General features: G+C 42.7%; 4 protein-coding genes across 5 annotated transcripts; 1 reads left to right on the forward strand and 3 right to left on the reverse strand.

Annotated features, from left to right (window-relative positions):
- The first annotated feature begins 347 nt into the window (after positions 1–347).
- On the forward strand, positions 348–1,398 carry LOC137961964 (enoyl-CoA delta isomerase 3-like). The gene has a single exon (XM_068808627.1). It carries the CDS (start codon positions 431–433, stop codon positions 1,151–1,153), a length of 723 nt encoding a protein of 240 aa, XP_068664728.1. The 5' UTR covers positions 348–430; the 3' UTR covers positions 1,154–1,398.
- Positions 1,390–8,994, reverse strand: LOC137961963 (uncharacterized). 2 transcript variants are annotated; one of them, XM_068808625.1, is made up of 6 exons: positions 8,772–8,994; positions 8,623–8,685; positions 3,128–3,217; positions 2,595–2,719; positions 2,269–2,448; positions 1,390–2,050 (listed from the first exon to the last, which is right to left on the reverse strand). In XM_068808625.1, the coding sequence occupies exons 1-6, from the start codon at positions 8,782–8,784 to the stop codon at positions 1,676–1,678; spliced, it is 846 nt and encodes a 281-aa protein (XP_068664726.1). In that variant the 5' UTR covers positions 8,785–8,994; the 3' UTR covers positions 1,390–1,675. The 2 variants fall into 2 exon arrangements, with proteins under 2 accessions (XP_068664726.1, XP_068664727.1); XM_068808626.1 differs by lacking the exon at positions 3,128–3,217 and having other exon boundaries at positions 8,623–8,994.
- A 141-nt stretch (positions 8,995–9,135) lies between these two features.
- Positions 9,136–12,609, reverse strand: LOC137961962 (aspartate aminotransferase, mitochondrial). The gene is made up of 10 exons (XM_068808624.1): positions 12,295–12,609; positions 12,126–12,211; positions 10,968–11,174; positions 10,726–10,831; positions 10,513–10,617; positions 10,241–10,413; positions 9,991–10,150; positions 9,775–9,870; positions 9,515–9,609; positions 9,136–9,436 (listed from the first exon to the last, which is right to left on the reverse strand). Exons 1-10 carry the CDS (start codon positions 12,466–12,468, stop codon positions 9,364–9,366), a joined length of 1,275 nt encoding a protein of 424 aa, XP_068664725.1. The 5' UTR covers positions 12,469–12,609; the 3' UTR covers positions 9,136–9,363.
- Positions 12,610–12,794: 185 nt separating this feature from the next.
- Positions 12,795–15,135, reverse strand: LOC137963485 (pentatricopeptide repeat-containing protein At1g11290, chloroplastic-like). The gene has a single exon (XM_068810601.1). The coding sequence runs from the start codon at positions 15,133–15,135 to the stop codon at positions 12,886–12,888; it is 2,250 nt and encodes a 749-aa protein (XP_068666702.1). The 3' UTR covers positions 12,795–12,885.
- Between the last annotated feature and the right edge of the window lie 167 nt (positions 15,136–15,302).

A 15,302-nucleotide genomic window follows, 5' to 3' on the forward strand; every position in this document is an offset into this window, starting at 1 on the left:
TACCGCTGCGGAGGGCAAATTCTTCTCCAACGGCTTCGATCTCGACTTTGCCCGGACATCTGGCCTTACCGATCGGGAACTCGACGGACAAATAAGGGTTATTGTAATTTTAAAGTAAAATAGAAAGTGAAAGTGAAAGTAAAATGAATTACATTTTTGTGATAATTTCTAACTTTTACAATATCTTAATTATTATTCACGAGAAAGTCAAGAATGCAAACAACGTCAAATGAACAAGTGAAAATAAATGAACTCCCAAATTCCAGTTTCACTTATTTTACATCGAAACAAGTGAAAGTGAATTACATATTTCATTCACTTTCACTTTCCCTCGTTGGCAAGTCCATATGGGGGGGAACAGGGCAGGAGTCATTTAAGCCGAGGGCAAGGGTAACACACGCAGATCGTTCTCACTTTCACCGGCGTCGAAATGTGCACGCTAGAGAAACGCGGCCAGGTTTTCGTTCTCACTCTCACCAGCGACAACGAGCATCGTTTAAGCCCTAGTCTCATAACTTCCATCCGATCCCATCTCCAGCGAATTCGAGCCGATTCTACCCTCGGTTCTGTCCTCGTCACCACCGCCGAGGGCAAATTCTACTCCAATGGCTTCGACCTCAAGTGGGCTCAAGAAGGTGGCGCGGCCTTCCCTGATCGCCTCCACCACATGGTTTCCTCCTTCGAGCGGGAGATCATGGCCGAATTCCTCTCCCTCCCGATGCCCACGATCGCAGCCGTGACTGGTCATGCCGCTGCAGCCGGGTTCATGTTTGCCCTGTGCCACGACTACGTGTTTATGAGAAATGACAGAGGGGTTCTCTACATGAGCGAGCTCGACATCGGGCTTCCCTACCCGGACTCGTTCATGGCGATGATGAGAGCCAAAATCGCGAACCGGGCGGCTCGCCGGGATGTAGTGCTGAGATCGGCGAAGATAATGGCCGCAGAAGCTGTTAAAATGGGGATTATCGACGCGGCGCACGACAGTGCCGAGGCGACTCTTGCGGCTGCAATTCGCCTGGCGGAGGAGCTTGCCAAGAAGAAGTGGGACGGCGAGATTTATGCGGACATTCGAAAGGGGGCGCTCCTGGAACTATCTGAGGCTTTAGGAGTGACGGCTAAGGGCGTGAAGCCTGTGAGAACTCGCCTCTGAAGAAAGTGTTCGTTATCTATGAATTAGATACGAAAGCAACGTGTAATTGTTAGAATAAATTCGCGGAAGCAGTCCCGGAGAAGTTGATGAAACTGCATCTTCATTATTAATGGCAATGCATCCTAAGCCTGTTCTTCTGTTCTTCTGTTCTTCTGTTCTTCTATTGTGCGATCTGGTGGATGTAGCACCCGCTTCTGTTAAAAAAATATTAAACTGTTACCTGCTGAGGAAGATCCTGATCTTCATCTGCAACCTGTTTTATTTGGAGCAGTTATGGAAGAATTCAAATTCCCAACGGATTTCGTATACAGCATCCCGTCATCCATTTTATTAAAACCTTCTCATGGCTTTAGAGATACAGACGTCTGTATCTTCAGAAATCAAAATGTCCTTGATAAGATGATCAAGATATCTTCAGAAATCAAGATGATCTTTCTTCAACTGCTGAAAGAGTACAGGTTTTGACACTTCTGGAATGAACGGCCATCTCCAAACTATACGTTCCAGCCAAAATACCCAGGGTTATGGTTCTTCATGCATGTCTGGTCTCCCTCTCTGTGCCTGTAGAGCCAAACGGGCATCTCTCTCTCGCTCAAATTCTCGAAGATCAGTTCTCTGTAAGAAAGAGACCTTATCTAAATACTGATTGGAACTCTTTTTATAGACATCTAGCTCCTCCTCTAGACCTTTATTTTCGTCTTTGAATTCACCCCAATCCTTCTTGGTCTTGTCAAGAACACTAAGCTTTTGCTTTTTCTTAATCTGCTCAAGAATTGCATCAAGGCCAGTAGGCAGACTGGTTGGAGCTTTTGCCTTTTCAGCAGCTTCCTTTGAGTCTGCATCAACAAACTTCTTTACTTCAATATCTTCACCAGCAAAGTCACGAACCTCTGTAATCTATCAAAATTAAAAAGAATTAATAATGATATAAGGCCACTGGCATAGATAAAATTGTTTTAAGGGGAAATTTTCATAATTTGCAAAATTGAGAAGATCCACCATAGAACCTTTCAGCTATTTATCCAATTGTTGAAATTTGATGCAGCAGTGAGCTGGCAAGAGCCACATTCATATTTGCCACAATTAATAAAGACAAATAAAAGGTTGTTGCCTACCTCGACTTTTCCTTTACCAGCTGCAAGGGAAGCAGCATCTTTGACTGCAGATAAAGCTGCAGCAGCAAGCCTCTTCACCTCTTCATCAGGCCCATTTTGCTGAGAATTTGGCCTTTTCTGTGGCAAATTTTGCACAATAGATGGGTTTTTAGGTGCCAAGCCAAGATTAACCATCCAACTCTGTTAGAAAAGACAAAACCCCCAAGCAAAAGAAAAGTGTTAACCGAGGCAATTAAATAACAAAAATTCTCAACTACATTTTTTTTTTTTTTTTTTTTGAAAATGAATACTCAAAAAGCAAGAAGAGATAGAAAAGGCATACTAACAGGAGTGGATTTCTCTGATGCTTTATTTCCTGTTGACGAAGACTTATTTGAAGAAAATTTAGGCGTTTTTAAAGAAAAACCACTATTCATTTCCTCCCATGCAGCATTTACTCGAGCTTTTCTTTCTGGAACAATGTATCAGATAGGCTTTGTAAAAATCTCCTAAGGTAGTTAACAAGGAAAAGAAGACCAGGACAATCAAAGCAGTATGGTAGTGACCATGGAGTTGATGATCCAGAGGGTGTGGAATGAAACTCACAGGTTGTTGGTATGGCAAAAAAGACATGCATAGTGGTATATGGAGATATAACAAAGATCAATTAATAAAGTCTATCAAACATTGAATAAAAAATTAGACAGCAAGCATATCTAACCATAAGGAAGGTAAAAATACTGTTGAACAAAATGGTGAGAACATTTAGTTCATGGCAAGATGCTTTGCTACCTATCTGACAGGACCAAGGTCGACGCCCAACTAGTTTACCTAAAGAACAAAAAAGAGTCATAAACAGGTTCTTGAACAAGTCTTATACCAATATCTCCTAAATCTTCCTGTGAACTCAGGGTTGATTTGACTTCTTGGCCACTTCCTGCTGAAACCCCATTCTCTTTGTTGACATTAACTGCATGGATCAATATATTGAAGGCTAGGTTAGCCCTTACAGCCTTTCTACTAGCACTACAATAAAATTGGAAAAAATCACAATGCAAGTTCTCCTAAATGTGCAGAAATGAACAAAAAAAGTTCATTGTTGATCACATTCCAGAAAATGGGTCACCACTAAGAGGAGGAGAACAAGTTAGATTAAGCACCAGCATACAATAAAAGATTGGAAGAGCATTGAAGAATAAGTATCAGGGTAAAGCTTCATCTTTGGCTGCTCAAACTTGTACTCAAGTTCACCACCTAACAACATCTATAATTAGTGAAGGTGTTCAATTGGGGTGGTTGAATTCAAAATTGATATTTTGTTCAATTATTAATACAAACACTGAATATTTCACTGTTCATGCAGAAGCACTCATCAGAATCAGTTGAAAGGAAATTAAACTTTCAAAACATCAAGAAGCCAATCTTTTCATAATAGAAATTTAAGTGTCAGCATACTGGTTCACTGAAACAAATAAGAACAAAAGAAGAACATATTTGAGAAAATAATAAAGGAAACAACACATCGGTTGTTTGGAAGTTATATGTGTGGTTATTTAAACTATGGCAACATAAGCTAGCATGTCAGTTCACTTTTCATTATTTTCTTAGCTCTCCCTTGCTTCATCTCAATGCACTCTGAGTAGCACAAGTATTTAAGTTATTAGCACCGAACAAGCAAGCAGAAGCACCATACAAGTAACATTACAATGGAGTCCACATTCCAAATTCATAAAAGCAATTGAGATGATCTCTTAATTCATTCCTGAAGCTAGAGCCAACAGAGTACAGAAAAATAAGTTAAACTCAGCCATCAAATTTTCACCAAGTGGTTCTAAGCTTATAAGAAATGGTCCCATCTCGGTGCGTAATTAATGAAACATCTCCTTTAGCTTGCGTCCAGATATGTTCAGCCAAAAGAAGATGCTGCTCAGTAAATACCTCTGAAGCTTACAGCAAGTATTAGTGGAAATCTAGGATGCACGAATGAAGTCAAAGTGTGATGTGATGCCACCCACAGTTTAATATCTGAAAAACTCTTTAAGGATTGCACAACGGAAGCTACGACTAGAAGTTGGATACATACTAAAGTGGTGCAGACTGAGAAACTTGGTTAGCTGATGCAGGCGAAAATATGTGATGCGGGTACATATTCGGATCCTTGAATCGGATCCGGTGTACATAGTCGGATCCTTAATCGGATCTATTGTATTGAACCCGGGTTAGGGTTTGCTTTATTTTGAGCTGCAGCCCAGGCTTGTCGGGGGCGTTGCGTTCGGTTAAAAGACTGTTTAGGTTTTAGAGGAAGGAGTTGAATGATATTTTGAATCTGAGAGAATTTCTCTATGATTTCAGGCAGATTTCGCCTATTCCTCCCGTGATTCGCAAGTTGATCTGCCTGCAGGATAATCGCTATCCTGTCCGGCGTCAGTTGGTATCAGAGCTTCAGGCTCGGGACGAAGCTGATCTAGCCAGACGCTGCAGCGAGCAGAAGGGTCGACGAAGACGACGCCGTCGCCATCGCCGTCGCCGTTGAGCTACCGCTCAACACTGCTGCCGTCGCCGTTGAGCTACCGCTCAACGTTGCTGCCGGAAACACTCGGGATTCGACCGAGCAGAGCTCGGGACTCGACCGAGCAAGTTACAGAAACAGAGCAGAGGCTCTGGCTTTGCCGGAAAAGAGGGATTCGGCAGGGAAAGGGGTCGGCATCGACGTCGTCACCGCCGGAACTGCCGTGCGACGTTGCCGTCGCCGTTGCCGTAGTCGGATCTGCCGTCGACGGAGCTCGACGACAGAAAAGGTTCGGTAATTCCGGAAAATCGAGCACCGAAACAGAGGTTCGTGGTGCCGAGAAAGGGGGTTCCGAGACAGGAGACCCTCGTTGCCGGAACGAGCCAGCGTCGCAGGCGGCGACGAGCTGCCGGAGACGACAGCCGGAGAGGACCGTCGGAGAGGCCTCGATTTCAAAAATAGAGGGGCTCCGAAATCCCGATTTCGGGAGTTTCTTCGCCGTCGAGGTATTTTAATTCCGGGGAAGTTATATTATTATTTTATTATTATTAAAAAAAAAAAAAAAAGTGGACAAATATTGTCTTCCATGGCTGGTGGTCATGGTCGTAGCCGTAATGCTCAGGCAGTGATATTGGAAGATTTACAGCGGCAAGTCGCGGAGTTAACCCAGCGTCTAACGACGCAGGATTCCGGTTCTCGTGAGATGGAAGATCACGATTCCGATGCCAGAGTCGAAAACCCAGATCGCACTCATGCTCGATTCGGGGAACACCGTGGGGATCGACCTGTAGACCTCGGTTTCCGTGTGACGCTACCCGAGTTTTCGGGTACGTTACAAGCCGACGGATTCATTGACTGGTTGCAGGAGATAGAGCGTATCTTTGAATATAAAGAAGTCCCAGATAACGTCAAGGTGAAATTGGTTGCCATGAAACTCAAGGGCAGAGCATCTGCGTGGTGGGAGCAATTGCGGCGATCACGAGACCGGCAGGGCAAGGCCAAACTCACTGATTGGGAGAAGATGAAGAAGAAGATGAAGGGTCAATTCCTTCCTTTCGGTTACACTCAAACCTTGTTTCAGCGACTTCATTTGCTGCGGCAAGGCTCGAGATCAGTGGACGATTACACGGAGGAGTTCTATCAGTTGCTTGCCCGGAATGACTTATCTAAGACAGAAGAGCAGCTGGTGGCACGGTATTTGGGGGGGTTACGACAGCCCCTGCAAGATGTCCTTTGTCTTCACTCGTTGTGGACCGTTTCTGAAGCCTTCCAGCGTGCTTTGGTTGTGGAACAACAGCTGCACCGGCGGCCCATGATCAGAAGCAATCAATGCAGCCCACCAGCTCGTCCTACAAACTCAGTTTCTGCCCCACCACCTACACAAGGTACTTCTACTTCACGTATTCGTTGTTTTCGATGTGGTGAACAGGCCATAAGGCCACTGAGTGTAGGAACCCTGCGAGTCAGAAGAGCAAAAATCTTCTGATTGAAGAAGAAGTGGTAGATGAACATGCGGAGTTTGGGGAGCCTGTGTATGACGATGATGACGATGGAGATGTGTTGTATGGTGATGGCCATGCGACTCTGGTTGTTTGTCCGCGTCTGTTGACTCCCAAGGTGGATTTAGGGGATGATTGGTTGCGGACCACTATTTTCCACACGACCTGCACAGTCGCCGATAAAGTGTGCACGATGATCATTGACGGTGGCAGTTGTGAGAATATCGTGTCTGAAGAGGCTGTCCAGAAATTGTAGTTGAAGACGGATCTTCATCCCAAATCATACAAGTTGACATGGCTGACTAAAGGCATTGAGGTACCAGTCGATCAGCGTTGTCTCGTATCTTTTTCCATCGGCATGAAATATTTCGATACTGTTTGGTGTGATGTTGCCTCTATGGAAGCGTGTCATGTGTTGTTAGGCCGCCCTTGGCAGTATGATCGCCGTGTTCTTCATGATGGGCGGAAGAATACCTTTTCCTTTAACAACAACGAGAAGAAGATTGTGTTGGCACCACATCAGGCACGACCCACTCCTCCTCCGATGGCTGATCGTACTACCCTGGTTTCACTGTCCAGGGTTTGCGTCGAGCATGGCGACGTCGCGGAGGATCCTCCTCCTGGACTGCCGCCTGAGCATGCGTAGCTGGTCATTCCCGCATGTCATTTGCGGCCTTCTGATGTTTTTCCTGTTCCCCCTTTGTTTCCTTCTTTTCTGGGGTCCGCTAACGCTATATGACCTCGAGGGCGAGTTCTTTCCAACCCGCGGCGACTGATGCAGGCGAAAATATGTGATGCGGGTACATATTCGGATCCTTGAATCGAATCCGGTGTACATAGTCGGATCCTTAATCGGATCCTTAATCGGATCTATTGTATTGAACCCAGGTTAGGGTTTGCTTTATTTTGAGCTGCAGCCCGGGCTTGTCGGGGGCGTTGCGTTCGGTTAAAAGACTGTTTAGGTTTTAGAGGAAGGAGTTGAATGATATTTTGAATCTGAGAGAATTTCTCTACGATTTCAGGCAGATTTCGCCTATTCCTCCCGTGATTCGCAAGTTAATCTGCCTGCAGGATAATCGCTATCCTGTCCGGCGTCATTAGCTCAAGAGCTCTAATTCTAAATCTTGATTAAAAATCGAAAGACAACCCACTCTGAATAAGCTCAAATGAAGACTGATTCAAACTGTCAAAAATAGGGGGGAAAAATAGCACGATCATAGGCAACTTAGAGAAAATTTCAAACTACTAAATAAGTAAGGTCACCACCAGAACCAGTTCAAAAGGAACTCAATCAAGTAAAACTTGAGGACATTGCCTTATCACTAATATTAGCAACGAAATCACAAATACCAAGTGTCAGGCCATAAAATTGTCTCAACAGTCAAGGCAGTGATATAAAGCGCTGAAAGGGAAAATGTGCATGTAAAAGCAATTGGAGATTCTGTCCCGTATAATCGAGGAAGAATTATGAAATCATCCAATTTTCTGGGGGGTGGTCCTCCATCCATCGACAATGGGTATCATGTTTCCCAACTCTAACAAGACTATCTCCAACATAAAATCAGAAATCATTCAATAAAGCATCTGCGGAAGCCTCATCCGAACCATCAATTTTTTGCGGTCAAAATCTTTCCAACCTTTCACATATCAGAGGCTCGTTTTGCACATATCACAGGCTTGTTTTGCGGCCCACAATGCAGCCAGTTGTTTCCTCCGCATCATAAGAATATGAAACATTTCTCAGTTCAGAGTTTCATAATAAATGAATGAAACCAACTGTAGGAAGTTTACCCCTGAAAATCACCGATTATCATCAGTTAAGAGTTTCGGATTTCTACTGACGAAGTTTTGAACCTCGAGTTCTCTCTGCTGTCTTCCATGAATTGTATAAGTTTCTTTCAAACTTTTTCCTAACTTTGTAGTTGGAATTTTGTACAAGAAACTTTATAACTTCCACAAAATGCAATGCTACCTATACTACAAAACTCAGGAAATAATGCCCGTATAGAAGTACTCGATTGCAGAATTAAATCCCAAATTCAACATATTTTATAAATAAGGAAGAAATGACAACTTCAGCTCTGTCCGGAAATGCTGAGAGAAAAAACACAAAGGCTTGCCAATAATAGAAAAAAACACCAAAATTTGAATTAAGAAACAGAAATAGTTAACAGTCCTGCGGCACAAACACGAAAAAAAAAAAAAAAAAAGGAATCAGACTGCGAGGCCAAAATAGCAGGTGTCTCCGGACTTAAAACTTGGGAAAGTAAAAAGGAATGGAATAAAAGAACCCTAGAAGATCCGCCAAGGGACCAACTGAAGCAGGAAAAACACAGAACAAAGGTTAGTAAACGGAATGAAACGTACCCGGGTCGCTCGAGCCATTGAAGGCCATTGCGAGTGTTCCCTTTCGATCGGAAGAAAAGATGTCTGGCACGTGGACGAAGAGAGGAATTTGAAACACTCCAGACTGGGGCAAAATAAGGCAATATTTGTATTTCAGTTTGAGGGATCACCAGGTTGGTCCATCGTCCAAGCGGTAAAAACTTAAAGAGCTGTTGGATGCACCGCGAATGACTGTCTTAATAAATTGAAAGGGACTTCATCGGGATGGAACGACTATGGATTATGTGAATTGGTCGCAAAGAAGCCGAAGAAGAAGAATTTCAAGAAAAAAGGTCGAAAACCACATTTGAGTTCTCTCTCTCACTCTCTTTGAATGTTAGGTCAAGGGAATCAATTGAAGAGCATTGATTGATCGATCAAATGTTGAAGAATCAGAGAGTGTTCAAGCTCATCCAGAGGGTGGTGAGCCTATGTGGTAGTGAATGATAAAATGTTAATCAATCAAGGTTTGAGTGATCAATCGATCATTGGGTAGTGGTGGAAAGGAGAAGCTTAGTCATGTTCATATTATTACTACTATGAGTGAAAATAAAGTTACAGTTGATCCCTTGTTCTGAAAGTAATCTCCTCGACAGTTCTGTCATGGTTTTATTGCTGGTCGATTTCGCCTCATTCCTCTCTGGAAGAAAATTTTGGAAACCCAATTACGGCCTCGTTGTTATTTGTAAACCACCTCTATAGATACCCAAGAAATTACATCGTTCATGACGACTTTGTGACCTCGTGGATGGCATTCGCCAGGTAGCCAACATTGCCCGTGGTGACACCAGCCATGCTGCGAAAACCAGTTTCTGTTAATAAACTAAAACACGTAAAGCAAAGAAAATTTACAAATGCATTTCACCGATCCAACCTGATACGACCATTTCGGGTCATATAAATATGAAACTCGTTCGTCAGACGATCGACTTGTTCAGGGGTCAAGCCACTGTAGCAGAACATACCAATCTGTCAAGCACAAAACCATAACGAGGGTCAGTTGTGTTGTCTTAATTGTTCAAGTATGGTAAGTATGGTTCATAGCTGAAGGCTTAAATTTTGGGTATAGCATCTGCAGCAACTTGATAAAGAATACTTAAAACAACACCAACATATTAAATAACAGATGTAGACCTGATTGGTTACGTGTTGCCAAGACAGAGATGAACCCAACTTCTCCAGGTTTTCCCGTAGTGCAGTCCGCATGCCAATAATGCGATCAGCCATGCCCTTCCAGTAAGACAAGTTCGCAAGGTAAATGACGAAAAGGATTAGAATGTGCCAGTGACTGCTTTAAAAACCAGACTCATGCAAGGCAAAAAAAGAATGATAATACCAAATGAGAGCTACCTTAACCTCCTTGAGCCAAATATTCTTCAAATCTGGATCGCTGAGAATGATAGAAACAATAAGTGCACCGTGAACAGGTGGATTGCTATACATTGGTCTTGCGAGCTGCTGCAACTGACTCTTCACAGCCACAGCCTGTTTTTCATCTTCACAGACAACACTGAATGGACAAAGATATATCAGCCAAAACAACTTAAAACTGAATCTTTTGTCACATTTTTTTAGAAAGAATGGTAAATATGTCAATTACCTGAGGCAACCTACTCGCTGCCCATAGAGTCCCATATTTTTAGCATATGATTGGGCACATCCAATTAGATGTCCATCTTCAAGAAAAATTCGAATTGCCTTTGCATCTCTCTCAGGATCCCCACTTGCAAAACCTTGGTATGCCATGTCAAAGAAGGGAAAATGATTCTTTACCTGAAATGTCATTACATAATAGTATCAGTTCCTGTTTCTCTTTATTTATTTTTCATTAATCAAGTTTAAAAGCAAAAAGTGCTACGTGAAGGGATCAACCTTAAACTGGTAAGATATCTCTCTCCATTGCTCCTCTGAAGGATCTACTCCAGTAGGGTTATGGGCACAAGCATGAAGCAAAAAGAAGGAACCATTTGGAGCATTCTGTTAGCCAGAAAAGATAAGAGAGTTGCCAAACAGTAGTTGACATTATCATTAGTTAGCACGTTTGAGCATCAAAATAAACACCTCATCAATTGGTTCCTTTTATACCTTGACATCATCCATAAGTGATGCAAAGTCCAGTCCCTTTGTTTCTGGATGGTAGTAATGAAAAGTCCTCTGAGGAACATGGGCATCTCTCCATATATTATGATGGCTACATGGTCACAAGATAAAATGTCAGAATTTGCCACAAAAATTAAAAGAGCAAGATAAAATGTGAGTCCCGATGGAGAAATTGGAAGGCCAAAACAAAAAAATAATCTGGGAAAGGCATATCCATAAAAACTCACTTGGCCCATGTAGGCACTGGAATGTAAATTTGAGAATCTGGAATAAAACGTTTCTGAAAATCTGCAAAAAGGCGGCATGCACCAGTACCAGAAAGCGCTTGCACAGAAGCAATGCGTTTCTCCTTGATCAGGTCAGAATTCTCTCCATATGCTAGCTTCAACGTTTCCTCAACCATTCTTATACTACCACCCATGGGAAGATATTCCCTGATACAAATTAAACAAAATGCTTAAGCATGTCAATAATGCAAATATCATTCTTTAACGTTTCAACTACATCATACATCATGTTCTTTTTAACTACTGTTTTTTTCATAGCAGCTCCCTGACTCAAGTAGAAACTTCTGGCAAAATGCAGATGACATGTCTAACTAGACAGAAAGATGTTGAGAGAGGTTTGGTAATATTCATGTACATAAATAATAGAATCAACTTATGTTCTTCAACCTTAATCACTTTTAGCTGAAATTCAAAGTTTTTACAAGTATTTTTAGCATCTGGTTTTGAGGTCTAGTCTTCAAAGTAGAGGTGGTTCCGGTCCATCTCTCTTGATTGGGTTGGTTTTCCGCACTTAAACGACTAGTCTTTTAGGTAGTATTGGCCAGCCTCTTGACATGGATATCTTCTCACTCTAAAGAGTCTTGCAGAAAGGGTGATAAACAATTATAAATTAGAACTTTTAGTGCATTTTAGATAAGATAAACACTATGAAAAAAATACAAATATGAAAATTTGGTCTGAGTGTCAAATAATTATAGATTTACCACTCAAACAAGTAACCTTGTCAAGGAACACGGTAAGGAGACCTTTAAAACTCGGAGTAAAACTCTTAACTAAAATGACTGAGGAACGTCTACAGAAGGCCATTAAAAAAAAAAAGGGATTTCGGAATGCCGAGGACTTCAACATGCAAGAACCGAATCAAGAAATTGGAGGTACAGCCCGAAATTCCAAGTTGCAATTTTGAGAGCCACAACGCAAGTGGATTGGAGTTGTTCAGAGGTCACAGCCCGAGGATACTTCCAATATCAAGAGATAAATAACCAAGATTCAAGCAAACAGTTAACAGCACACAAGCAAACAACATGAACACGAGTATATTATCCTGTGGAAGAATTCATCGGCATTAAAACGAATGGACAGGAAACAAACACATACATGTTCAAATTTCCGGCAATTCTCCTTTCTGCTTCTCTGACGCACTCAAGAACAACAGGCTTCCCGTCGTCATCGCGATAAGCTCCCTAAGTGCTCAAAAAGCGTCTTTCAGTAAGAAAAACAAAAACAGAGCACAATAAACAGCTCATCCAGAAATTACAAAACTTACAACTCCAACGTTAACTTTATCAGGACTCGGATCAGCTAGAAAAGCCTCAGTAACGCCGAGAATAGGATCCTTGGGTGCCGGTTCGACATTTCGCCACCACGAAGACATGGATCGGCAACCAATCGATGATCCCTGCCGAAGAATTCCTCTGCAAATCGCTGTCCTCGACGCCATACGAATCAGCTATTCGTCTCCTCCTTCCTCGATCGAATTCGGTCACCTCTTCAAGCAAGTGGTGAAACCGCCGCAGCGAAAAGAAGCGATGTGGATCGAGCGTTACAACCAACTATATTAAAGGGAGGCTCGGCTGGATTGCTTCTGTACCACGCGTCCCCAAGTCAGGTCTACCGGGCCTTTATAAAGCTGACGGGTGAAGACGACGCTAGATTCGGGGTAGGGTGAAAATCCTTGAATTACCCTCGCTTTCTACTTCTAATCGGACAGCGTCAACTTCGGCGTGGTATCTTCGAGCCGAAATGGATAAATCAGGTTGACTATTTCCGACAAAACGCGACATCCGTTTTTTTTTTTTATAACCTAAATTTCTATCCCGATTTGCATGATTGTTCAATAGAATGAGATTGATATACCTCATCCTTTCATCAGCGAGTCCATATCTTTTAACAACAAGAACAAACACTCCCACTCAGGGTGCTGTGCTTTTACCGTCGCAACAAACGAATGCACCTCTTTATTCACCTCGATCCAGCTACAGCCAGCACCCTTCTTCGTCCCCATCTCCTTCATCTTCTTCCTTATCATCTGCACATCCTCCCATTTCCCAAAATCTGCCATTAAATTCGAAAAGAGAACGTAATACCCAGGATTCTCGCACCCCAACTCGATTATTCGAGTCCCCGCGCGAATCCCGATATCTAAATTGGAATGGATCTTACATGCTCCCAGCAATGCCGCCCAGATATCCGCACTGGCTCCCGTAGGCATGCTCTTGATCAATTCCAGAGCTTCTTCTAACCTTCCCGACCGACCCAGTATGTCCACCATACATGAATAATGTCCTTCTCTCGGAGCTACGCTAAAGCTCTTCATGCTGTTGAAGATTCTGATGCCTTCGTCCACCAGTCCTCCGTGACTGCAGGCTGAGAGTGCTGCGAGGAAGCTAACTTGATCCGGCTCTTTCACTTTCTTGAAAATTTCAACAGCTTTATGCCCGAAACCGTGGACTGCATATCCGCTGATCAGTGAATTCCAACTCACCGAATTTTTCTCTTGCATCAGATCGAACACTCTCTGCGCCTCTATAATTCTCCCACATTTGGAGTACATGTCAATTAAGGCGCTCCCCACGAACGTCTGGCCCTCCAGACCATTCTTGAATGCCCAGAGATGGATTTCTCTTCCCTGTTTTAAGCTTGATGTTCCTGCACAAACTGAGATAATGCTAGTAATAGTAATTGGGTTTGGCTCCATTTTAGCTTTAATCATCTCTCTGAATTTTTTCAAGGCTTCGTCGAAGTCTCCATTTTCGGCAAACCCCACAATCATGGAGCCCCAAGAGATCACATCTCTGTTTTGGATTTCCTTGAATACTTGAACAGCTTTTGGGATGAAACCGCACTTGGAATAGACAGAAACAAGAGCATTCCTAACTCTCCTATCTGATTCAAATGCATTTCTGTAAGAGTAAGAATGGATTTCTTTACAGTAATTCAAATGTCCTAAATCAGCAATCGCAGGAAGAATACTGACAATGGCTATAACGTCTGCCTTCACTCCGAAGCTCAACAATTCTTTGAACATTCTCACGGCTTTGTCAGAACGACCATTTTGTGAAAGGGAAGAAATGACTCCACAAAAAGAAACAACATCGGCATCAAATCCGTTGAGCTGCATTTCTTGAAGAAGTTGGACGCTTTCCTCGAAGAAACCATTTTGAGCATAGCTACAAATCAGAGAGTTCCAAGTGACTTTATCTCGTCGGATCATGTTATCAAAAATCTTTCGAGCGTCCTCGATTCTACCCCATTGCCCATATGCAGTAACAAGAGAATTGCAAACCATGGAAATTGATTCAAATCCTTTTCTGAAGGCGAAAGCATGAATCTCTCTGATAATTAAAGGTGAAGAAGATATAGTGAGGGAGGTTATAATGGTAACGTCGTCTGTTCTTAAATCACTTCGCGCCAACTCCCGTACTCTGTCGAGTGCTCCCTGGTTATATCCATTTTCTGAATACGCAGATATGATCGAGTTCCATGAGATAACATCTCGTTCGGGCATTCTTTCGAACACAGAGATCCCATCGAAGAGACTCCCGCACTTTGCATACATGGCAATGAGAGCATTTGAAACAAATAAATCGGATTCCAGGCCACTTTGGAAAACCAAGCTGTGAACTTTTTTACCTAGTTGGAGGTCAGATAAAGATGTGCATACCTTCAGAATGCAAGAAAAGGTGTAGGAGTCAGGTTTTACTCCATGTCCAGTAGTCTGGTAAAAGAAGTCTAAAGCTTGCTGATATAACTCGTTCATGGAATATCCCCTGATCATGGCGTTCATAAGGAACGGATTACAGCTAGAGGCTTGATTAAGGACAAACTTCGCCAGTGAAACATCTCCTGACAGCGAGTATAAACCGATCAGCTTGCATGAGAGGAAAGAATCTATCTGCAAACCATTTACGACGATCTTCGAATGAATTAACCTGCCCAAGATGAAGTTCCTGTGAACAACACAAGCTTCTAGCACTTGTTCATAGTAATTTGCACCGAGAGTATTGGATGTTTTAGGAAACGCAAGAGATAAAAGATTGCCGCAATTTTGTCTGAAAGCTGAAGCTATTGTTTCCGTAAGCGGCTCGAGAGATGAAACGGTCCTCATTTACTGTAAACGGAAGATCATCTGAGAGATTTGCAGGAGTAGAGAGGTATTTCAATTGCCAGATATTGCGAGAAGATCGACTGAATGAGAGTAGAGGCAGCTTACAAGTGCTTACAAACTTCGACTGTTCTGCCGGTTTATGCATTTTAAATACTTGGAAATTATTT

The sequence above is a fragment of the Aristolochia californica genome, unplaced genomic scaffold (genome assembly GCF_029961685.1).
Source record: "Aristolochia californica isolate CCGP_79_NKW_82.1479 unplaced genomic scaffold, dmAriCali1.0.hap1 SCAF_4, whole genome shotgun sequence".
Lineage (NCBI taxonomy): Eukaryota > Viridiplantae > Streptophyta > Magnoliopsida > Piperales > Aristolochiaceae > Aristolochia > Aristolochia californica.